This window comes from Orbicella franksi, chromosome 10 (genome assembly GCF_964199315.1).
Source record: "Orbicella franksi chromosome 10, jaOrbFran1.1, whole genome shotgun sequence".
NCBI classification, from domain to species: Eukaryota; Metazoa; Cnidaria; class Anthozoa; order Scleractinia; family Merulinidae; genus Orbicella; species Orbicella franksi.
The window spans coordinates 19,415,919-19,442,081 of NC_138154.1; the positions used below are offsets into that span (position 1 = coordinate 19,415,919).

The window sequence follows — 26,163 nt, forward strand, 5'->3', positions numbered from 1 at the left end:
ACCCGACCGTCCCTGGCAAATCGTAGCCACAGACCTCTTCGAGCTGAAAGGTGCTGACTACCTTATTGTTATAGACTACTTCTCAAGATACGTGATAGTAGCAGCCATGCAGAAGACTACAAAGTCAAGTGAGGTCATTAGAGCACTTAAGTCGATATTTGCAAGACATGGGATCCCAGAGCAGGTGCGATCTGACAATGGTCCTCAGTTTGACAGTGCAGAATTCTCTTACTTTGCCAAGGAATGGGGATTCAAGCATAGCACTAGTAGTCCTCGATTTCCCCAAGCAAATGGAGAAGTTGAGCGTGGAGTTAGAACTGTGAAAAATCTTCTAACAAAGGAAAAAGACCCTGCTAAAGCATTACTAGCCTATCGCTCAACACCACTAGCATGCAAGTTCTCTCCTGCTCAGTTGCTGATGGGAAGGCAGATTAGGAACAGCGTTCCGTTATTCCACACCCAGATGAGCCCACATTGGCCTGACTTGGATAACCTGTCTGCATGAGAAAGCATGAGCAAATTGAAGCAGGAAACAGTGTTCAACATGAGGCACAAAGCCAAGCCCTTGCCTTCAATTGGACCGGGTACTGACGTTTTCGTCAAGGACCTTCAGCGGTCAGAAAAAGTCATTGAAGCAGCATCAACACCTCGGTAGTATAAAGTTGAAACACCGACCAGCACGATAAGAAGAAACCGTATTCACCTTACTCCACTGCCAAATCAGCAGGAGCAACATGAGCGACCGACACCAATGGTGGACCAAGTTCCCGCAGAGGACAAAGCGGCAACACCTGTTCGGAAGGACATTCCCGTTACAAAGGGAGACATTAAAGTACCCCCTGTAACACCCATTCTTGCTACTAGGCCTAAGAGAATTACAAAACCATCGCTGAAAGTGAAAGAGAGAATCTAGGTTTAGTTTGAGATGACGCTGTGTTATAAGATTCCATATTGTTTGTCAGTCTTCTCATGCTCAGTTCGTTCCCTAGATACTCTTGAACAATGGGGGGAGATGTTGTGTTAGCTTACATGAAGTATTGTTCAAGTTAGTTACGTGCGAGATGCATGTTGGTTATTAAAGATGGCGTCTTGAAGTAAACACGTGTTGTTCACTGAAGACTATCGTAAGCCCAAATAACTCGGCATTCTGCACCATCCTGAAGGGAATGAGAGGACGTGAGATATTCAACCTTCCTGGGTAGACGTCACAACAGCCGCTAGACCCATTCTCCTCAAACTCGGTCGCGAAACAAAATGGCGGTGTTTTAGAGCTATTTTCGAGATTTCGTCGGGGCACAGAAAATCGAGGATTTAACCGAATCCAAAAAATTTTTCGCAGAAGTATTTCAAATAACAAGTAGATTCGTATTAGCGAAAAAAAAATGGGGGTTAGGTGCACTCTAATTGTAGTCTTAAGTTTTATATTTAGCTTTTAATACTTCTGTATTTTGGACATTTAATGTGTATTTTAGACTTTTATGTTTTAGAGGACCCTCCTGAAAACAGCCTCTAGCTGATTGGAGGCCTCCTGTTAAAATATCATTTAATTTATTATATATTTATATGAGAAAACGTTTAATTTTTACCTTTTGAAAACAATGGTAATTAAGTGACCAATTTCTTTGAACTGTAGGGAAAATAACTACTTTACGCTCGTTGTACACTTTCCGCACTAGTTTTACTGGGAAGCTACACTCCTTTTTACAGCCAATTAGAACTCAGTAATTTTTTGAAGGGCATTTACATAAAAACACTTTATTAAATATTCCTTTTTATCTTTTAAGCATGTGGGGTAAAAGATTCGCAAACGTTTTCCTCGGTGTAACATGCTTTGCGATGCTGGTTAAAGGCAATCACGGGGAAGTTAAATCACATTCTCAACTGTGCGGTGAGAAGTCGACCAACTCAAGCGCTCGTTTTGATATAAATGCACCATACCTACATCAAGAAAATTCAACTGCAACTATTAAAGACCCAGAAAGAAAGGAAATTCACGTAGGAGCGTTTGTTCCTTTTATGAAGGATGATAGATATGGATATCATACCGCCATGAAGATTGCCATCAATCTTATAAACAACAGAACCGACATCTTGGATAATTATACATTGGTTTTGGACTCTGAAGATACAATAGGGGTAAGTGTGGAAATCAAATTTGTTGTTACTTCTCGTTTGAATTAGTCTCCTTCTCAACCGTCATTTCAGTAGTCACGCAACACTTCTGCTATTTTAAAAGAAAATAGACGGATTCTGCTAACGTGTTTACATGATACACCTAATTCAGACCATGGGATTATTCATTTGAGAGGTAGGCTTTTGTACATTATGCTTTTATTTCCCCACTAAAATGCTCCATTTTAATGCTCCATATTTCCCACTAAAATGCTTGGTCTCCACCAAAAAGTCGCTAAATTCAATGCTGGGTTAATTCTCATACATAGAGTTTTTTAAATGTCAATTATTTTAACGTTTTACCACAATTAACACCTTAGGGTAATTAACATAAACGTGTACGTAGTATAAAAAGTTAACAACGTATATAATAGTTTTAATATACCGAAGGATAATCACCTAAATGATCTGTTGTCCTGTTAATCCTTTTTCCCCATTAAGTCATACCTAAGTCAAGAGGCTAAGTAGTAGACTATCCCTAAAAAGTTATTTGCTGTTGTACTGCAACATTATTGATGTTTCAATGTCACCTTCTCAGTTCTTGTCGATTATTGTCAATTTCAATTTAAGTCTTCATTTTCTCGTAAAAAAAATTATTTCTATTTTTTTACTGTGAAAAAAACATTAATTTTCCGGGAAAATGCCACAAAAATGCCTTACTAAAATGCTCGAAAAAATGCTAGCAAAATGTAGAAAAGCCTATTGGAGGTTGGTACTCCCGTGTTAGATTTATCTTTTATTTTGAAGGTGGTATAGAAAAAGAACAAAATATAACACTACAGTAAGCCTCTTTTATTTTTTCGTCTACATGATAGGCACAATGCAATTTGTCAGATTAACCTTTATCCCCTTTATGTCCTGAAATTATCTACTGGTAAGGGGTTTTTCATCCTGTTTTGTCGGTCATATCTTTCCTGTAAGACCACCCCTCTATACTAGTAGTTACTAATTTACTATAGTTTTCTAGTTCTTAAAGAAAAAGAAATGCCTTCTTAACGAACTGTCTGAAATTAAGGTTACCGTGAGAGGCATACCGTGGTAATAAGGTTACCGTACATACCTTTAGAGATGCTTTGCGTCCAAGCGGTATAGCGCGTCCGGTTTAGTTCGGTTTTAACTGTAGATACCTAAATCCCCATATCATTAAAGCTTACAGAGGTGGCTGTGAAACTATACCAAGAGGTTTGAAATAAAATGAATTGATGAATGATTTCCCGAACCTCTATTTGCGAGCATCAGAATCACTTTTTGAAAACAACAAGTCAAAGTGAATTCTGTTTTTCGTCTATTGATTGGGTCCTCAGTTTCCAGACTCAAAGCGGATCGACGTGTGAGTGCATATAAAGATTCGACAAACTCACAAGGATTACAGCTAGTTGTATTTCCATACGTTGATTACAGCAGGTTATAGACTTCTAAGACATATCAAAATGATCCAAATCTCGGTTGAACGATGCCGTTCGTGATGGTATGATTTACTTACGTGTAAGCACAATGTGCATTACTTTAAGGATAGCGATACAGTACAAAGCCTCCGGGTGTCGCTGTCTAATAGATTTCAGCCTCTACAAGATCTGACCAAAGAGGATCAATGGAATAACATCAAAGAGAGTATTAACAGGACATGTACAGAAGTGCCAAGGAATAAGACAACCGAGCATAAGGAATGGATTACACCAGGAACCATGGAGTCTATCAGCAAAAGAAAATATCTTATGGAGGAGTGTAATAAGAGCAGGCCGAGGAGAGAAAAGGTAGAGGCCGAAAAGAAGTATAAGGCAGCAAATACGGAAGTAAAGCAGAAGATCAAACATGATAAAAGGGAATATTACAATGCCTCAGCGACTAAGGTAGAGGAGGCTGCAGCACATGGCTGTATGAAATTCTTATATGATACCACAAGGAGGCTGGCAGGTAAATTTCAACAGACTAGCAGCCAAGTAAAGGATAAGGAGGGTAATATCTCGACAAGTGAAGATGAGCAGCTTAAGCGGTGGGCAAAATATTTCTATGAACTCCTAAATCGACTTCCCCCTCAAGAAGTTCCATCAATTCCGGAGGCTTCAACTGAGCTGAATGTGAACTGCGGGAGGCCATTCAAAGGGGAGATTGTGAGCTCAATCAAGATGCTAAAGGCAGGGAAAGCAGCTGGCCCAGATAACATACCCCGAGAGGCCCTGACAGCACATCCCAATCTATCATCGAATATCCTGCATAGTTTGTTTCGAAAGATATGGGAAGAGGAGGAGATGCCCCAGGACCAGAATGAGAGCTACATTGTAAAACTGCCAAAGAAAGAGAGTGCAAGAACTACAGAGGAATATCCTTGATGTCGGTGGTAGGGGGGGTACTGAAAAGAATTATCCTGCTAAGTCTTAAGGGGGTTGTGAATGCTACACTGAGAAAGCAGCAGGCTGGCTTCAGGAAGGACCACTCCTGTATCAACCAGATAGCCACAATTAGGATAATGATTGAGCAGTCTATTGAATGGAATACTTCTCTCTTCTTTAATTTTGTTGAATTCGAGAAGGCTTTTGATAGCCTGGATAGAAGTGTTCTTTGGTGCCTTATGAGACACTATGGCATACCAGGGAGATTCATTCGAATCATCAAAAGCTCCTACGATAGGATGACTTGCAAAGTCCTTTATTCTGGTGGACTTGCAGAGAGCTTTACCGTCAATACTGGGGTCAAGCAAGGTTGTTTGGTGGCACCATTTTTGTTCCTATTTGCTATTGACCGGATCGTGAAGGAAACAACAGAGAGCAGCGAATGGGATCCAGTGGAACTTGGCGGAGCAATTCGATGATTTAGAGTTTCCAGATGACATCTCCCTTGCGTCAAGTAACAACTAACAAATGCTGGACAAAACAGCACGATTAACAGCTAATTCCGTCAAGCTAGGCCTGCATCCAAATGTGAACAAGACCAAGGTTATATTTTAAACCACTTACATATGTACATGTATTTCATATTTTAATAATTATTAGATAAGTAATCGTAGTTAGGTGTCCCCAGTTTGTATCCATTGTATGCTAGCGACTTCGACACGTTAATAAAGTCCTTATCTTATCTTATTGAAGTCATCTGTACCAACAACAGACCAGTCACAATCAGCGATACCATCTTGGAGGAAGTAACATCTTTTGTCTACCTAGGCAGAGTAGTCAGCATTGACGGGGGTTCCGATGAAGACATCAAGGTCAGGATGAACAAAGCCAGAGTAGCTTTCAACTTGTTGAGGAAAGTGTGGTCCTCCCACGGAATCTTACGGAGAACCAAATTTAGAATTTTTTACTTCAATGTGAAAGCACTCCTCCTCTATGGTTCAGAAACTTGGAGATCAACTAAACGAATGACCCAGAAATTACAGTCCTTCTCCAACAAGTGCCTTAGACGTATTTTAAAAAAAACCGGTTAGACAGCCAGGATAACGAACGAGATGCTGTGGGAAGGAGCAGGCGAGGAGCCAATTTAGATTCAGATATTAAGGAGAAAGTGGAGGTGGATAGGTCAGACCTTAAGGAAACCGGCTAACAGCATCACCCTGCAGGCGCTATGCTGGAACCCTCAGGGCAAGAGGAAGAGGAGTCGCCCAAGGAACTCCTAGAGGAGAGTTGTGGTCTGATATGAGGAAGTAGGACCACACATGGACTTGTCCAGAACAGAAGCCGATGGAGAACTCAACTGGTCAATGGCCTATGCTCCAACTGGAGCTAAGGGGCAAATCATCATCACGTATAAGTGTACAGTTCTGTCGCGGTACGGCGGTTTGGTACGGTAAGTTTTGGTAAGGTACGGTTAAGTGCGGTTTTAAAAAACTAAAGTACACCTGCCAAGTCTCACTCCTTAGGCGTAAGTCTCACGTCTGCGGATTGAAAACTTCGATCTCATGCTGGCTCTCGCTTACAGGCCAAATTCTGACGCCTGATTGAAAAATGTGAGTGGCTGCAGCTTTGCTTGACACAATTTCCAAAATTATGTAAACTTAAACTGAGTAATAACGAAGAGGCAAGATTTGCTGTTACTCCGAGTTTCGTGCTTACGCACTCATCAGACAGTATTTAATGATAAGCATTCCTATCAACTAGATATATATACACGGTATTAAACAATAGGCTAATTGCTGGACTAGTTGCATTACAATAAGTGATAGTTATACTGGGAAACAATAGGTGTGAAGACAGAAATTACGGGGACGAGTATAAACTGCGTGGGTGCAGTACAATATAAAGAAAGTGTCAAGCGTTCTTCAAGTAGAATTTGTTCTCGTGCCGGCATTTAGAAATAAGTTCTGATCTTTTGTTTAGTAGATTGTCGTTGCTATGTTTGATAATCATTAGTTTTTCTGTGAGGCAGAGGTCGCATCGTTTGGAAATGTTGTTGTAGGGTCTTGCACGGCTAATAATTGACCATTTGATGTTGAAGTCTTGTTTTTTGTCGTGTAGTTGCCAGATGTATTTAGAAAGCTCGGTGCTGTTGATGTGTTTTCTGTGCTTAAATGTGGATTTGTGCTGCGAGAATCTCTGTTTGAATGTTCCTTCTGTCAGTCCAATGTAGTTCTTGGTTGTGTTGTTAGTTGTAACTTGTGCGTTGTAGATTACACTGGAAGTCAGGCATTTGTTGTCTAGCGGGCATTGGTCTTTTTTGCGGCAGTTGCATTGCTCTCCGGTGATTGCGTTGGCGTTGTTGTCGGCGTTTGTTATTTTCATGTTGTGTTTGTTGATTACTGTTTTCATGTTGTCCATGCAACTGTAGCTGACTTTGACGTTGTTTTTGTTGAAGAGGCTGTGGTATTTATGTTGGTTCGGAAAGTGCTTAGATATGAGCTTCAGGAATGTTCTACCGATGTTTGTCTTTACGTTTTTACTAAATGGAGGGTTGTACCATATAATGTTTCTTTGTCTGTTGCGTCGGGGGCGTGTTGGTTGATTGTCTTCGTTGTAAATTAGTGTTTCAGAGTATCCGCTGGCTTTCAAAGCAGTTTCGTAGATTGGTTTGGCCTTGTTGAATTCGTGTTCGTTGCATGAGTTGGCGGAAATACGGCGATTGATGGATGCTGGAAGTTGCTTTATTATGTTAGGTGGGTGGTTAGACTTTGTGTTGATGTACTGCGGCTCGTCGTTAGGCTTTCTGTAGGGGCAGTAGGTACCTTTTGTAAGATCGAAGGTGACGTCCAGGTAGTTAACAATTTTCATATACTCAGCTCTACACTATATGTGTATTGAGCACTATTTTAATGGGATCTGCTACTTCCTCATATGGTTATATTCGCTCCTGCTTAACAACAGTAGAGCACTTTTCGCCGATCGCCGTTATCCACAATGGAGAAAACAAGATTCAACTATTCAATGAAGAACATTCCTATCCCACCAAGAAACTCCTACCTCAAGAAACTCATCGAAAAGACCGAAAGTGTAATCAAGCGTATGCGTTGGAAAGCCTTCTTCTTCGAACAGAATAAAGATAAGAATAACACAGACCACAACAACGACGACGACAACATTGACAACAACAACTTTGGTTTTAAATCAAGAAAATGCCCTCCTCAGAACGAAGACCTAAACAACTTTGAAACTGACGTGTACGAAATGATCAAGAACATTGAATTCAGGCAAATACGAGATGACTTCCAAGACCATCTACAACAAGACATTAGGAAAATAAACAACTCCACAAAAACATTCATACCTGCTGACAAAACAACCAACTACTACGAAGTAGACAAAGCTTCGCACGACAAGCTTCTCAAGGACAATATCACATCGACGTACAAGAAAGCAAATTCTAATACGATTACTGCTATTAACAAAGAAGCTCAAGTCATTGCTACTAATCTGAACATTGACGACCGCGCGGAACGCATGGCTGAACGACAGGCTTTTATAACACTCAAAGACCATAAAGACAACTTCCAGAACAAACCTACATGTAGACTCATTAACCCTGCAAAAAGTGAGATTGGACGTATCAGTAAAGAAATCCTCGCGAACATTAACACGACTGTGAGACAGAAGACTGGCCTTAACCAATGGAAAAACTCATCATCCGTCATCAACTGGTTCTCCTCTATACAACACAAAGATCAACATACCTTCGCCGTATTTGACATTGAGAACTTCTACCCTTCCATTACTGAGAAACTTCTTACAGACGCAATCAACTTCGCCAAACAATTCACTTCCATTACGGACCGCGACATCGATATTATTATGCATTCAAGAAAATCCCTTCTCTTTGACAGTAACACCGCCTGGATCAAGAAAAACAACAGTTCTTTTGACGTTACTATGGGCAGCTTCGACGGAGCCGAAGTATGCGAGCTCGTAGGCTTATTCATTCTCGACGACCTGTGTAACATATACGGGATAGACAACATCGGGCTTTACAGAGACGACGGACTTGCCATCTTCAAAAACATCTCCGGACCTCAAGCAGACCGTACAAGGAAGGACATAACAAGACGCTTCAAGACATATGGACTTAACATTACCATACAGACTAACATGAAAATTGTTAACTACCTGGACGTCACCTTCGATCTTACAAAAGGTACCTACTGCCCCTACAGAAAGCCTAACGACGAGCCGCAGTACATCAACACAAAGTCTAACCACCCACCTAACATAATAAAGCAACTTCCAGCATCCATCAATCGCCGTATTTCCGCCAACTCATGCAACGAACACGAATTCAACAAGGCCAAACCAATCTACGAAACTGCTTTGAAAGCCAGCGGATACTCTGAAACACTAATTTACAACGAAGACAATCAACCAACACGCCCCCGACGCAACAGACAAAGAAACATTATATGGTACAACCCTCCATTTAGTAAAAACGTAAAGACAAACATCGGTAGAACATTCCTGAAGCTCATATCTAAGCACTTTCCGAACCAACATAAATACCACAGCCTCTTCAACAAAAACAACGTCAAAGTCAGCTACAGTTGCATGGACAACATGAAAACAGTAATCAACAAACACAACATGAAAATAACAAACGCCGACAACAACGCCAACGCAATCACCGGAGAGCAATGCAACTGCCGCAAAAAAGACCAATGCCCGCTAGACAACAAATGCCTGACTTCCAGTGTAATCTACAACGCACAAGTTACAATTAACAACACAACCAAGAACTACATTGGACTGACAGAAGGAACATTCAAACAGAGATTCTCGCAGCACAAATCCACATTTAAGCACAGAAAACACATCAACAGCACCGAGCTTTCTAAATACATCTGGCAACTACACGACAAAAAACAAGACTTCAACATCAAATGGTCAATTATTAGCCGTGCAAGACCCTACAACAACATTTCCAAACGATGCGACCTCTGCCTCACAGAAAAACTAATGATTATCAAACATAGCAACGACAATCTACTAAACAAAAGATCAGAACTTATTTCTAAATGCCGGCACGAGAACAAATTCTACTTGAAGAACGCTTGACACTTTCTTTATATTGTACTGCACCCACGCAGTTTATACTCGTCCCCGTAATTTCTGTCTTCACACCTATTGTTTCCCAGTATAACTATCACTTATTGTAATGCAACTAGTCCAGCAATTAGCCTATTGTTTAATACCGTGTATATATATCTAGTTGATAGGAATGCTTATCATTAAATACTGTCTGATGAGTGCGTAAGCACGAAACTCGGAGTAACAGCAAATCTTGCCTCTTCGTTATTACTCATATACTCAGCTCTACACTATATGTGTATTGAGCACTATTTTAATGGGATCTGCTACTTCCTCATATGGTTAAACTTAAACTGATGCATATGTAAGAAATGAAAACTATGTGAAAATGACGATACTTCCTTCCTCAAATGGAAAGCACTGTGAGCGAGGTCGCGTCTGGCGATACACGTCCTGAGAGCGGGACTGCGGAATGTTAGGGCTGTTTCCGCTTCCGCTATTGTCTGCAATATTGATAACATCATCTTCGGAAGACTTCAGACGTCTTCGGGAAAGTCATCAGACGTCTTCGAGAATCTTCGCATATGCTCGTATCGTCTTCGAAAAACGCAGCATTCCCAGGATAAAAATCTCACGCCTATAATTTATAAAAAGGTGGCAGGTATACTAAAGGAAAAGAAAATAGCATAGAAAATAGCATCGAGGTTCACGTCGCTTTGTTCGGCCCATTTCGAAGAATCGTGTCATGAGAGAAACCTGGCTGTACTCAGCAGCATGGGGGCCAAGGGTCTAAAAATGAATTGGTGCCTGGAGAAAGATGCTGTGCCGACCAGAGACACCATTTTTCCGCCAGCTCCGGAGGAGCTTAGTGATCGCAGGAAAAGACAAGTAAGATTTCCATGTGTTTTTAGTCGTAATTTATGCGCTAGATGTATTCCATAATCCCGAACTTCTGATGTCAGCTAGCTACTTACTATCGTTTTTACGTATCAATATTCGTACAATAACTTTTATTCCTGCTTTTTATACTCTATATATGCTTGATGATCTTAGCTTATTCTCCCTCCTGAATGCCTTATTGGCTTCGATGTTTTTGAAACTTATCCCCATTTATCACACGGTTATGCCCAAAACTGCATTGTTGATGTAGCTAAATTTGAAATGTTTTTCGTATTTGGTTGATTTTGCTTTTGGTTTTGATGAAGGTAATTTTTTTCAAATCTTTTACATCAAAAAGCTGTGCATGTTATTATGAAGTTCAACTTTGTGTTGTGTTTGAAATATGCAAAATTTTCTTTTTAAATATTCTGGAACTGATATTGGAAAATATTCATTATTTTAGCTGGAACTTGATGCTCTGTCTGAGGTGAACACAAGAAAGAAAAGAAAGACCTCATCTACCACAGTGGTCACCAGCCCAGAAGCCACAACTGCTCTACAATCCAGCACGGTGGACACAACCCCAAAATCACAAATTATAGTGACAGAGACAGAGGAACAAGACCTAACAAACCTTTAACCACAGCCCTCAAATGATGATGAGATGTGTACACCTTCATCAGCATCTCTTGTAGTGGAAAACTACGTTGCAAGTACACCAGCTTCCTTTGTAGAGGACCCGTGCAGTGCCAGTTCATAAACATCAGGTGCTTCAGTTGTTAGCACACCGCTCTCAACTGCCTATAGCTGCAAAGACTGTACTCGCAGGGCCAAAAAAAGCCACAATTTACTGAGAGCCAACAATCGACTGAAAAAGAAAGTGCAGAATTTAAAAGAGGAAGTGTCAAGCCTAAGGCATACCATCACAGAGCTCGAAAGCATGAGTTTCATCTGTCTTTGTCTCTTTGCCATAAACATATTTGCAATCTTTGCCTTATTGCCATACATGTACTGTATATGTTGTACATCTCTATTTATTCACTCGCCTGGTTGCCTTGCATATCTTTTCACCCTCTCAGGAAAATTATGACCTGTAAATATCTTTTGTTTTGTTTCACTTAAGCATTTATCAGACAGGGAAATGGAGGCAGAAGATGACACAGAAGAGCAGGAAAGCAGCAAACAAGAATCCAAGCATCCAGCAAACTATTATGTTTGGTCCAGTACTGGGAATGAAACTGAAGATGAGGGTGACAACAAAGATGACAAGTGGGGCCCAGGAGGGCAAAGCACTGAAGATGAAGGTACTACTGAGGATGAGGAAGAAATGCAGGAAGATCAAAATTACATCCAGTAAGAGGAAATTTTTGCACAATATATGTATAATATTTTGAGCAAGTAGTTTTATTCATTTATCTATTTATTTACTTATTTATTTATTTATTTATTTATTTAATATTTATTTATTTATGCAATGTTGATCTTAAGGTAGATGTGTATCTTTCCTGCATTCACAACATATAAAAAAGAAAAAAGCAAACAGGGCCTTAAAAATTGTATTAGCTATAATTTTTGTTTTTTATTTTGTATTTGACTGAAGCAAAAAATAAATGTATGTGAAAGTTGATCACAGCTTGGTTAAGTACATGTACATTGTATTAATGCAACCTGTGATTGCTATATTATGAGCATGGGCATTGAAGAAATCTTGCACTTTCCTAAGTACTGCCTTGCATTTAATTATCTTTGCCCAACATGTATGCATGGTTGCAACATTCTGAACATGTTACATGTACTTACACACAACTATTAATTTTTTTTTTCAGTGTGGATACAACTGCCCCCGACTATATATACATACAACCAACCAAAATTCATTGTAGTTTACGAGATACTTTTGAAGCTGTTCTTGCTCTTCTGCGTTAACTGCATAGCTGAAAATCCGCGAGTCACCATGCGACAAAACGGCACCATGGTGACAGTGAAGCAGCAGTGTGGCAAATGTAAAGGCTTTGTTTGGAATTCACAAAGTTACATGCCTCATGGCAAATATCCTGCAGGTAATATGCCGCTGAGTTTGGCTGTATTGATGGCTGGGGCCTCAACAAGTAAGGTTTTGCTGTTATTTCATCACCTGGGATTGTGCTGCTACTCACCTCGTACCTTCTTCTCACACCAGCGGTCATTCATTTTCCCAACTGTCATCCGCCACTGGGAGTTGTACAGAGCTGGCCTTGTTAAGGACATGAAAGATTTGGTATGGTCAGGAGATGGGAGATTTGACTCCATGGAACACTCGGCCAAGTACGGAGTTTACACAATGTTCTCTACAAGCATAATGAAAGTGGTGCATTTTGAACTTTTTCAGGTATGAAAGCCATTGACTTCATGTCATAGTTTTAGTACTACAATTTTTCGACAACTGTTGTGCCAGTGAATTGTAGTAGTAGTAGCAGTAGCAGAAGCAATAGCCGCAGCGGCAATGGTAAAGCTTTATTAAGTGTCAATTGTACCAGCATTATTATACTAATTGGTGACGCCTTTTCAGCCTTTTGAGGGGGATGGGGGGACGGGGTGTGCCAGGGCTGAAGTTAACATTTTGCACTTTCAAATGGTTAAGTTTAACAAATTGACGTCAGTTTTTCATGCGTCTGTCCTGTTATTGATCATGAATTTCCTCATAACATTGTCACTTTCGCTTGTTAACGCTCCTTGACGCATCGCATAAATTATACATTCATGTCTCTGTCCGGTTATTGACAATGACAATTAGCCAATGAGCGTGCAAGAATTTCTGCAGTTATTGTAAAAACTACATTTGCAGCACAATCTTTCAATGACAAAGAATTTGTGTATCTATTTCGGTAGGCAAATGAGACTGGGGGCAGCCAACAAACTGAACTTGAGGGAGCAAAACTGTTCTTTCAATTTCTGCAGCAAATTGGCTTGAAAATTAGTGTACTTGTGTCTGACCGGTACCGAGGGATTGCCAAATGGATTAGAGAAGTGCAAAATGGACACCATTCCTTAGACATGTTGCAAATAAACATGCCAACCACCCTGATCCTCTCTACCAGAAGTGTAACCATGAGGAACTCCCACCTAGAAAGTGGATTAAAATTGATGAGTTACACTGCATCGCATTTTACAGTGTTTGAGAAGTAATATTTAACAACACACATGCTTGATCACTAGTTTTTTTTGTTTTTTTTTCAGTCTAACAAAAAAAGAACATAAAATGTAATATATGAGTAGTACAATATTAGGTATTATGCTACCCAAGACTACTACAAAGCCAATCAAACCTAGTAACAAGGTTTCCACCTAGTCACTACCAATAAACTTTATTACTCTTTGCAATGAAGGTCAGGAATGTATTCTCTTTGTAGGTACTGCTGCCTATGACAAAGTTACAAGTTTGCTTAGCAGTAAACTACTGTTGAAGGACATTTGAAACCTCTCCCCAGATGCCCAAACAAGTTGTTTAGAGGGATTTCAGGCCACCCTCAACCACTGGCACCCTAAAGTGATCGGATTCTCCTGATTGGGAACTTTTTGCAGGTATCACATGTCTTGTGTTATTCGAGGCATTAAATACTCGTATTTAATCAGTAACTGATTTGTAGTCAAACAAAGGATTTGAATAATAGCAAAAGAAAAGTGTCATGTTCTGAACTATTCAAATACATGTAACTACGTAAAGGTACACTACATGATTGCTTTGGATGGGGAACTGGTAACCATTTCCAAAACCTGGAACAACTGTGTTCATTATGGTAATGATAATGATTTTATGTGTACATGGATATATTTCCAGGCACATCCTCGCAAGCCTCCATTTTAATGCACATCTTCACAGGGATACCCAGCTAACCAAGGATGACAAGAAATACTTTAAAGTTACTAACCCCAAGTACAAGCTGGGTGAGGAAGTTGTTCGCGAGGTTGCATCACCACCTACCTATTGTGAGTTTAATTTTTCAACAGTGTGCAATCCACCGTAGGAAAAAAGATGGCGGCTGTACATTTTACCACAATACCTTGCGAACCTAACACAGCCTACAAGGCACAAAGAAAGCCAAATTTTTACGATACTTGTCCCTGTACTAAGGACATCGAGTAGCCTAGATTTGAAGATTTTACAACGTTTCTGCACGCTTTTATGAACGTTATTAAGGTTTTCGTGCGCTAAGAACTATGGATAAATGTACTTGGTGAGGATATTTGGTGGGTGAGGTTATAAACCAGACACTGATGGACCAGGATTATTTCTTATAATACAGAGTTATTTCTTGACAGTCCAGTTACAATTTTAATTTAGTTACCAGATATGAAAAAATTTAACTGAGCTATGAAAAACAAAACTAGACCGAAAAAGTGAAATCCTGGGCCATCGTAGCAGAGGGAAAAGTACTGTTGCAGAGCAACTACGTTGATTCAAAATCTCCCCGTTGAACTGAACTCACTCGTTTTCGGGAACTTCAGATCGACGGCGGTACTTTCGGCCCTCTTTGTCCCTCAGTAGTGGAGCGACTTGAAGCAGCACCGTCCTGTTAGTGAGTGCCATAAAATCTTCGCGTAGTGTTACGCAGGAAATGCGTTCAATTGACCCATCAAAGGTCAATATTCTCGATGCGTTGGCCACTTCTCTGCAGCAACGAAACTCCCGCGCACCAAATAAATTTTCGTTTCTGCAGTGTTCACATTGGCACCTGAAAAATATAAATGTCCACAGATAAAAATGAGTGAGCGATAAACAGCGAACTTGTCAGCCCGCCAGTGTTTGTGATACCACGTGCATGATAATGGTAAGCAAGCGTAAGGCGACTTTAGTCTTCGCGTTTTAAGAAAGTTCTGGCACAGTGAAGAAGTTTATACTGAAAGATGTAACAGCAGTTATACGAGCCAGGAATCTCTCTTACGTATCTGGCTTCCAATACGATAGGTGTAAGACCGTCTTCGTCTGCTTCTTCGTCGCCTTCATTTCTTTAACCCGTGCTGTCATCTTCGGCTAAAGGTTCGTCTTGGTAAGGTTCGATCTGACTGAATATAACCTGGACACTGACGCCCTCTTCTTCTTCCATTTCTTCTTCCTCGGGTTCACTCAATGTTTGCGAATAGTCGCTAATTTCGGACTCGCTTGACATGTCTTCTCGCTCTAAAAACGCCTTGCTTACAATAGAAGTTCATTGCGTAAACAAACCTTTGGCACCCAAATGACGTCACGTTAAAATATTTTGAACTTAACTCGGACCCATTCCCTTGACCATTTTTGAGGGCAAAATGGCACAACTTTGAAGGCTTCTAAAATCGTCAATTTTAACCCTAATCATCTCAAACTTTGGAATCCTGTATTTCATATGGTATACTTCATAAATATGCGAAAAAAAAATTCGCTTTATAGGCACTTTAAAATACTAGCATAAACTTTTCTTTACGATGAGCTCATGGTCCGGTAGTTTTTACTCTTGCAACGCATTGCGGGGCAATGACGATGCGTGACATTAAGTGAAACCCCGCGGAAATTAACATAACCGTAGTAACATGACGCGCTACATCCCTTGGACGCGAGACATCTCTAAAGGTATGCGGTAACCTTAAGTTAACACCGACGTTACTGGACAAGTTTTTATGTTGACGTGTAGGACTCTGGTGCTTATGCCACACAAGCGTTGTTTAAGCTCCTGAACAAGAAAGAAAAACCTGTTATATTGCTTGGACCGTCAAGTACAAAGGCTTTAGAGCCCGTAGCAGAGGCTGCTCCACTGTGGGAGCTAATTCAAGTAAGATTCAAGTTATAACTGTTTAAATTAATATATATGTACCAGGTAATGTTTTCATTATTGTTTTTAACATTGTATAGCCTTAAATGCGGTGTTTTTATCTCAGAATGTACAGCTGAATCCCGTAACTCGAACCTACAGTAAATTTAACATGTTGCGCTCACTGGAACAAGAGTTAACGTTGCCTAAAATTGGCGACGAAACATGATCAATCACTGTTTGGTGACCAAACATGTTGATGCTGTACTAAGTGGCCAAACGATATCAAACGTGTGAATGAACAAAATGTTCTGGAATGTTTGATTACATGCTTGACGTCATTCAAATTTTATCAAAAACGATCAAACAGGATCAAACAAGGTGTCCAAACGGGAAAATGTTTCGTCATCAAACAATGTTTGATCGTGTTGGGTAGCCAAACATTTCCCGTTTGAACAGGGCTTTACATCGACGGTAATTTAACCCCGGGTAGGGGGTGGGGTAGTCTCTTATATGAGCTATTAAGATATGTGCGGCCCCCAAGGATTTGGTTTTTCAGCTGTTTTGGTCATAAATAGGGTTTCGATTTTAGCCATTTTGGTCATAATTAGGGTATGGATTTTGTACTCTGGTCTTGAATTGGGTATGCTTTTCAGAGGAAGCATCTTTTTTACCATTATCGATGAGGCCATCTACAAAAGCTATTCACAAATTATGTTTACAGAAATTTAACATTGGTATGAACTAGGGAACTAATTATAAGGCAGGTCTGAAACAGGGTATTGGTCAGTAAGGTGGAATGGTCCCCTAAAATGGACCAAAAAGTTCGTTTAAATATGGCGAAGAAAGATCAATTGCGTGCGATTGCACTCATGAAGAGAGAATAAATTTTAAAGGTTTTATTGAAAATGGTTGCTATGGTAACCAGCCACAGCCTTTTGAGGTTTTAGTTTATAGCATTGACGCCAACAGTTCCTGCTCTTTTACAAAACAATATTTGATTTTCAAGTTTCTGTTTCGTTCTCTGCAATAAACTAAAGTTTGAAAACAAGAGTTAAAACTCTTAAAGTTTCTTACATGATTCATTAAGCATTTAAAAAGCCGGAACATTGCGGGGGTAGTTGCAGACTGGATCTCCAGGAGAGGGGGGGGGGGGGGGGGCAATGTAATGGTTTTTCTACAGGCTTTATTTGGAAATAACCTTATTTTGCACCAAGCCCAGTGAACAAACTATCTGGTGTCACGTGACAGACGTTCAAATGTTATGATTTTTTTAGTTTATTGCACCACGACACTATTGGTCTTTGATTACCCCAAAATTTAGGAATTTCTGTTCGGTTATTACCTTCCAAAGTAGAAATGTTGGCGTGAAGTCAGTTGGTACAAAGGTAGACCTTTAAGAAAAATGAGCTTAAAGTTTCTTACATGATTGATTAAGCATTTAAAAAGCCGGAACATTGCGGGGGTAGTTGCAGACTGGATCTCCAGGAGGGGGGGGGGGGGAGGAGTGTAATGGTTCTTCTGTTTTGTAAAAAGTCTCCGCAGTTGTAGGAAATGTTTTTTTTCATAAGGGAAATGAATGAGCCTGTGATTAGGCCTGTCCCGATTGCACTGGAAAAATTGCCATAAAGTGCTCAAAACATGGCAAAAAAGTGCTCAGACAGTGCTCGATTTCTATAAAATGGGCTTGAAATTTAGAAATAGTGCACGAAAGTTGCTCGCAGTTACGTTTTTTATTATTATTATTTCCTAGCAGATGTTTATACATATCCCTAGTTTTATCAAACTTTTAACTCTCGACTTTCTAATATTCTGAGATGACCATAAAGTATGACAACGTTTGTCACCAAAACTGTTCTGACTTTCTACCTGTGATGGTATATCAGGCAAAGCTTTTCCCAAGTAATTATACCAATCGAGTTGTGCATCTCTTTACAGCTTTACTACAAAGTTTCGTTCATATATGTTAAAACTAATCTATATGTTTGGTCATGTTTTTACTGTAAACAGTCGTTGCTATGACCGTTGCTACATAAAAAAACTTATACCACCGTGTACTTTCCTTAAATTTCACATTTACCTAGAGGTTAACTCGGCAAGATCGTTTCAAAATGTTTTTAACAAGTGTTCAAGGGTCTTAAATCTTGTATTTTTTAAAACATGGAATTTTTCATGAACATCGCCATATTTTTTGGTATATACAACTTTAGGAGCCAGGTGATAAATAGGGAATCGAATTTTTATCAGGTCATAAACAAGGTAGGGAGAGTCGGAGATTTTGGTCATAAAATAGCGTAAGGGTTTCTTGAAGCGGGCCGCACACCCTCACCCAATTTTTATGGGAGTACCCAACCCGGGAATTTCACCCTCATTAACTCGAACCTTCGTTAACTCGAAACTTCGTTAACTCGAAACTTCGTTAACTCGAACCTCTCGTCAACTGGAAGTTTGTTTTCTTATCCCTTCGGGTTATTTTCTTGTTCAATTACTCGAAAGTCGCTTGTCAAGGTCCGAATTAGTCAAAACTCTTTAGAATCATCGATAGAAATAGATCGGCTGAAAAGGATATTAACCCTTTGACGCCCAAGTAGCCATATAGGGCCACTTAATGGTCGTGCTCCTTGTATCACTTGTGGCGTCATCAATTTAAATGTCACCAGATATCCTTGATAAGCAGATGGTAAAGCTAGGATAGATCTACCTGCACAGCAGTCGTTTTTGGAAATCGACGGCATTTTGACGTAGCAATTGAAAAACAACGTTATCAGTTTTAGTGCAAAAATGGTGGTAAAATGGCCCATTATACCTGTAATTGATCAAGGTCCCATTTCCAGGCTTTGCCCATAATTAACACTCAACCTTTTAGGACAGCCCGAAAGAGTATGAAACGCAAAAGGCAGCGAAAGTGACGGGGCCGAGAAAAAGGAAAAAAGTTCGGAACAGGCAATCGCAAAAAAATAAATAAATAAATAAATAAATTTGGCTTATGAGCATGCGACAAATTGAAATATACTACATATTTGTGCCTAATCTTGGGGAAATCTATCCGTTCGAGAAAAAACTAGCTTTTTCAGTAAAACTAAGACCCATTTAGCGTCATGGCAGCCAAAACAACTGATTTAAGGCTTACAAACGGCATTTTTTTGGTGCATCTTTGGGCTTGAAAGGATTAATTCGCTGCAACTGTGTACTTCCTCCTGTTGTCCACCATAGTATACTTTTCTCTTTGTGTAGTTTGTTTCATACCCTTCAGATCTCTTATGATTTGCTATTTTAGCAAAGCATCCTTCCAGTTTGATTTTCTTCCCATAACAAACCTGACAGAAACGCATACAGCTTCCCATCAATTTCCCATCATTTGCTCCCGCGAGACTATAATTAGCCATACAATTAATGGGCAATCGCTTAAAAGCTCGAATTTACACCACTCGGGACGGTTGGATATTATTCCACAAAGCATTTACCTAAAGACTCTGGTAACCTTGAAAGTAACTGTCTCAGTTAGCTGCATTTGCTTTCATATGAAATACCATTACAAGCATGATTTGCAACACTACTTTAACTGTTGCGTTAATTCCTCAAAACTGGTTGTGAAGAATCGAAAACTCACTGGTTCGCTCCCCTCACTCGCTCGTTTGCTGATTCTTCGCAACTCTTAAATGTAAGTCGCAAGCGCCCACCAACTATGAAGTAATCTATATTTATTATAAATTTCACTTCATGACAGGTTTCTTACTCGTCAGGCTCACCTAAATTTGAAAGTATTTTAACCTATCCTAACACTTATCGAGCCTCCCCGTCATCGACGTCATACAGCAAAGCAAAGGTGGCCTTCATCAAACACTACGGCTGGAAAAGAGTTGCTATACTTCATGAATACGATCCGGAGTTCTTCTCGCCGGTAGAGTTCTTCTAATGTTTGTTAAATTAAGATTTTCTTTCCAATACGTATTTCACAAGATACTCTTTAACTAAGTAGCTTAATCTTTGAGAGGTTGTGAGATAGTATGCTCTTTCATTGCAACTTTATTCCCAGTGAAAGTGTTTGAGAAATGAAATTAAATGAAAAAAGTTCAAAATAAAGTGAAATGGAAGATAGCTATTCGTTTTCTATACGATACAGTCGATTTCAAGCTTCCGTTCAGTAAACTGCGGAAATTAAAATTGATCACTGAAAGTGATCTATTTGAATCTCCGTAGTTCACTGAGCTGAAGCTTGAAACCGACTGTACGTATAGAAAACGAATAGCTATCTTCCATTTCAGTGTAAGTTGAACTTCAGTTTTAGCCAAACTGTTTTCTCCGAAATTGTCTCGTGAGTATCAACTCAGTAACAAACTCGTCTTTTGTCTTAAATGATCTACTCGTATTTTTTACAGGCAGTAGACAAGCTTAAAATTGAACTGGAAAAGAACAACATCAGCATCATTGCAGTGGAAGGATTCGAAAAGCGAGGCGACCTCAGTTTTCAAATGGATAAATTTAAGGTAAAAATTTATGTTTTACCATATAAAAGGTGGCGGTGTCATGGCAGATTACACCACCAATCTCACTCCTAAACATTCCGAAGATCCCAACTGTACCCATCACTGAAAGAGGTTCGAGCCCAAGGTCAGCGAGAATTCCCAGGCATGGAAGGAAGTCAAAGAGTCTACTCAGCAGATTACAAACTCCATGCGTAGGTAACTTAGACCCTGAACAACCTTGAATCACAAGACCATCTGGACGGTCACAAATTATCGCTCAACGCTACAACGCTACTGACTTTGAAAATTACTAGGTCAACGAAATTCAACTTCACAACTCTTACATTACATTGGACGTACATCCAAACAGATTGACGCCCAACAGCTGTCCACACCCTGAAACAACAAAACATGCTCCATGTTTGAATTTTAAGTCGAGTCAACAGAAAGAGCAGCAAACTGTTTCCTGTTCTCGTTACAAATAACATGCATTAACCACATCTTTCTTTACTCGTAGCGTTGTTTTCTGTCATTTTATAACATTAAGAAACTCTTCACTTGGAATTTATCTTTTTGTCGAGGGTCGAGGGTAATATTTTTTATGTAGTCTGTTCGATTCAGATATCTTATTGGGTCCCAGGTCGAATGTTAATATCTCACAGACCTGATTATTTATCTGTAACTTCCTATAACATTCAGAGTCCGGTTTTCATGTGACTTCATCGTATTAGAAAACAAGAGATGCTTTGGCCGATGTACTTATTGAACTTTAGGTGAAATCTGGAGGCGATGGGAGCTTTTGAAGCAAATTTACGCCCTTTTCTTCCTTCGCTAAATTCGCTGTTAAAATATATATGTATATATATTTGTGAGATTTTCGATCTAAATTACCACTCTCCTCCGGTAAACTTCCTGGGTCTCGCGATGGGTTGCGATGAAAAATATCTGAGATTTCCGAGCTTAAATTCCCGGAGGGGGGGGGGTACTCCCTTATATGGGCTATATAGGTATGTGCGGCTCCAAAGGGTATGGTTTTTCAGCTGTTTTGGTCATAAATAGGGTATCGATTATAGCTGATTTTGGCCATTTTGATCATAAATAAGGTATGGTTTTTGCACTCTAGCCTTGATATGGGTATGTTTATAAGAAGAAGCCAATTTTTCATCATTATCGAAAATAAAATCAACAAAAGCCCTTCACAAATTATGTTTACGGTAATTTGACATTGGTCTGAACTAGGGAACTAATTATAAGCAGGTCTGAAACAGGGTTTTGATTTAAGGGTCAGGTCATAAATAGGGTTTCGAATTTTGGGTCAGGTCATAAATAGGGCAGGGAATATCGCAGATTTAGGTCATAAATAGGGTAAGAGTTTTGGGAAGAAGGCCGCACACCCTCACCCGATTTTTCTGGGAGTAACCCCCCCTCCCCCCTCCCCGGGTTAAATTCCCACTTATAATTAGCGGGCGTTTGCGTGAAAAATAGCTGTCAAGTTTGCGAGCTTAAATTTCTACTTGGCCGGCGATGTAGGAAAGAGATGGTTATCGAGCATGCTCATGGTGAATCCTCGAGGCGATCCGAGCTTTTGAAGCAAAGGTTCCTTCGGCCCGAAGAGATCCTTCACGAAACAGACACTAAGACCACGTGGTCTCGCAGAATACGGGGTAATTCGCATGTGTCTACGAAGGGAAATCAAAGGCTCCCTGAGCCATATCATGGATGAATAGGCCAATTCCAAGTTGACTGTTGCCTCTGTGGCAGAACGAGTGTTTGTGCGAAACTATTTGTATGAAAATGTATGTCACCCGTAAGTTCATTCTCGTGAAAATCAAGTCATTTTCATGCGAAACGTTTTGCAACTCAGAAGTGGAAGAAAAGTCTGCATACGAGTCCAGTGGCCCGTCAGGCCGGCGCTTATCCCGGTTTCTGTAGCATGAAGCGACTAGGAGTATTTCTACTACCCCCTGGATGGGATGCTAGTCTATCGTGAGGCTACCCCCAACATTAAATTTGTCAGTACCTATTTATACACCTGAATGGAGAGAGGCACTGTGAGAGTAAAGTGCCTCACCCAAGAACACAATACAATGTTCCCAGCCAGGGCTCGAACTCAGACAACTCGAAATAAAAAAGAAATACAAAAATCAAATAACAGGTTGTTTACACAGACTGCTTATAACTTTTAAAATGGATAATAATTCATTTTGATTGGAACTGGAACATTGTTATTATATTAACTTATACATGATCTAGTGTCAAAGAATAACGACGATTTGTTTTAAAATGAAATCATTAAATGAGAGTTCACCACATTCATCAGTCAGTCCAATATTGAGACCTAGTCACTGAAGTTGGTTATAATAAATGTATAATATTAGAGGGTCGGCAGTGCATTTTGGGTCAAGGTAAATAGGTTATGGTCCTTGTTCAGTTAACATTATGAAACAGCTGTATAACAATTATGCAAAAATTATAATACATGATTTTGACATTTATTTTAGACAATCAACTTGAGAATGCCAAGACTGCCAAGAGTATTTTGCCCAATTTCACTTAAGTGAAACATGGATATTGGCAAAATCTTGTTTACTTTAAGCTATGTCAAACATAAACAATTTGACTTTAGCTGGTAAATGGGAAATCTATAAAAAGAAAAGTATGTCCTTCAATATTATAAGAATCATTTCAGACAGTTTTGCTTCAATCTTGAGCCCGAAGTGAAGGGGATGTTTTTATTACAATTAATAAGTTGTTTACTATATAACTATGTCCATGGGGAGGGGGAAGGGAAGTGACAAAGTTTTATACAAAGAGGCTCTGCCCCAAGGTCAAAGCCCTATACATTTTACATAGCTTTTCGACAGGAAAGGCTTTCCTTGCATATACATGTAGCTTCTAACTTGAAACCCCTTTCACAAACCTAATGTGGCCCCACTACATCTTATTTCTTGGATAAATAATCAATTAATGTTTGAAATCCCTGTCCTGTTAAGTCTGATAAAACCTTCAGCTTAAAAAAAGTGCACTTTTAGTCAACCATAGGGAGAAGCCCCAGCTTGGTGCAATACAATAATAAGGGTACCACATACTGTAGTGTATGCAAGTAAAATAACAATTTTCATTCTTGGAAACAAAATCACGGTATTTTATTCCTATATATCTTGTTTGTGCTAATCTCACTAGCAATGCAATAATATTCAAAAGGATTGCAGATATGTCTCTTCTAATAGATTTTTGCAATGATTACAGAACATACTTATGTTGACAAGTATCAAGCATTCTCTTCTCCATATTTATTTCAAGTTTTGATTTCAAGTTGTTTAAATCTCTCATTTCTAAAAGTAAAAACAAAAAACTCTCCATCACCAGCCACCATGCGACCGGCTTATGTTTGACACAATTGGACAGCATATCTCTCCCGCAAAAAGTACAGTCATGTATGATCTGTACAGTCTCTTGGACCTAATTTGTCCATCCATGATCACTAAAATGTACTCGATCGAATATGTAGGTTGACTTGCATACCATCTGTGAAGAAATTTTCCGTCTAGTCGAACTGCATGGAATACAAAAGAAATGTAGTGTGAATGGCAACAAATGCAAAAGATAAGGCAATTCGAATTTCTTTCTTGAAATATTTTAAAATACGCTTACAAATTTCGAACTTCCGTCGGATACTAACACAGGCAGAATTTCAATGTGTGTATACAAAATAAAACAATAAAGAAACAATGAAACCAAAACTTTACAAGAACTTATAATTGAAATTAAGCTTACCTTAGAGAGAAAGCGAGCGGAAACCATCAAATTCTCTTGCCAAGAAAAAAAAGCCACGAGCTTAATTTCACCCATATGCTAAGTTAACACGATCTTTGTCTTCCCGGGTTTCTTGCATCAATTCTTTGACCTCGCCGACCGTGCTGTTGTGACCGATACATTACCACAGTCATAAATATCTCAACCAGATTTCATTTACGTGTGAGCAAAAGCCGATACGCAAAAAACAACATATTTACGAAAGAAAAACACACGAAACCAAAATGGCCGACTTCCATTTTTGATGTGCTAAACAAACTCGTACCCAGGCTCTCCATTTTTCGGGCAAAAATGTACCCCTTTCTAGTCCCCTCTCGTCAAAAACCTTCCTTAACACGAGTAAACACTCTTGGACAAAAACAAAACTTAGTAGGGGAGGTAGGAGAAAACTGTTTAATTCAAGTTTAATGAATAAATTAATCAGAATCGAGTGAGTGAGTGAGATTCGACAGTCCCCTAAGCTCATGGATGATGAAGTCATCCATGAGCAAAAAAAAAAACGAAACTCAACCTAAACTTCAGATATAAGACCCTTTTCAAACGTTTCCTCCACCAGGCTCTTCGTTTTGTAATAGGCCAGAGGTAGTAGCTACATGTATTTCAGAAAACTTATTTAAAAGTTCGACTGATTGTGTTACAGGAAGTCACGCCAACATTTTACAAAATAGAGTGTGTGCATTGTCACGCAATAAAAAATAAAATCAAGAACCATTCAGTGGATAAAGTCAAAAAATTGTGACATTAGAGACGATACATAAAGAAGACAGTTTTCCAAGTTTAAGGTGTGTGCGTTGTCCCAAAGTTGAGATATTCGTGGAAATGTTCCGCGCAAAATTATAGAGCCTAGTATTAGGGACTTTCATACCGGGAAGCCTGGGTTCTAGTCTCGCGGTTTGTAGGGACAACAACAAACATGGCGGCAGTGTGACAAGAATGGTGAACTGGTTTTGTTGTTCAGCATTCTGCACCAATAATTTTCGAACGCGAAATCCTCGAGGGGAATCGATGAAGTTTTATCGTTTGCCCCGTGACCATGAGGTTCAAGCTGCTACACCAGGATTCTTCAAACGACGGGTATAAACTGGCATTCTGGCCATATTTGTGCGGAACATTGGAGCCGTGGATATAGAGAGAATGCGAGTGCTGATTTTCCTGACATCCCTGCCCCAGCCTCTCAATTAGTGACACTGGAAAAAAACACTTAAACAGGCGAAAGCTCAACTAGAGAGAAAAGCATCAAAGCCTGCTAAACGAAAAGTAAGTAGTCTCGAAAGGAAACGTTTTTCTGGCCAAGCGGTGTTCCGTCATTTCTGGATCTAAAAATAGAGAAGCTCCAACAGAAAGAGATCATCCAACTGCTAAAAGGTCAAGGAAGTAATCTAAACGACAGTTATCTACTCGTTTGGGTGCGTCGGAAGAAGATAAGCAGCTATTGACCGAGCAGCTGACCAATGCTCAAGACATGGTTAAAAAACTGAGGACTGAAAATCTGAATTTAAAAATTAAAATACGAAACATTGAACAAACCCAGCAAAATACTAATAAATAAAACGAGGAACTGAAGATTGCTGTAAGAAGGTTACAACAAGAGCAATTTAGCTACTCCAATCTCATTAAGAAGCCCAATACATT

General features: G+C 39.6%; 2 protein-coding genes and 1 pseudogene across 3 annotated transcripts in view; all 3 read left to right on the plus strand.

Moving 5' to 3' along the window:
- Positions 1-4,639: 4,639 nt before the first annotated feature.
- Positions 4,640-4,981, plus strand: LOC145501722 (uncharacterized). The gene has a single exon (XM_081481129.1). The coding sequence runs from the start codon at positions 4,640-4,642 to the stop codon at positions 4,979-4,981; it is 342 nt and encodes a 113-aa protein (XP_081337255.1).
- A 7,164-nt stretch (positions 4,982-12,145) lies between these two features.
- Positions 12,146-13,644, plus strand: LOC145500816 (uncharacterized; annotated as a pseudogene).
- Positions 13,645-14,641: 997 nt separating this feature from the next.
- The window catches only part of LOC145500817 (gamma-aminobutyric acid type B receptor subunit 1-like), a 39,963-nt gene continuing 28,441 nt past the window's right edge, over positions 14,642-26,163 (plus strand). Inside the window, exons 1-3 of one of the 2 annotated variants that reach the window (XM_081480354.1) lie at positions 14,642-16,270; positions 19,977-20,150; positions 20,629-20,736. In XM_081480354.1, coding sequence (XP_081336480.1) covers positions 20,722-20,736 — 15 coding nt within the window. In that variant the 5' untranslated portion in view covers positions 14,642-16,270; positions 19,977-20,150; positions 20,629-20,721. Of the gene's footprint in view, positions 16,271-18,242; positions 20,151-20,628; positions 20,737-26,163 lie in introns of those variants that run through there. The other variant, XM_081480353.1, reaches the window with a different exon arrangement.

Coding starts and splice junctions, on each gene's coding strand:
- LOC145501722 (XM_081481129.1), top strand. CDS start 4,640: ATGATTGAGCAGTCTATTGAATGGAATACTTCTCTCTTCTTTAATTTT.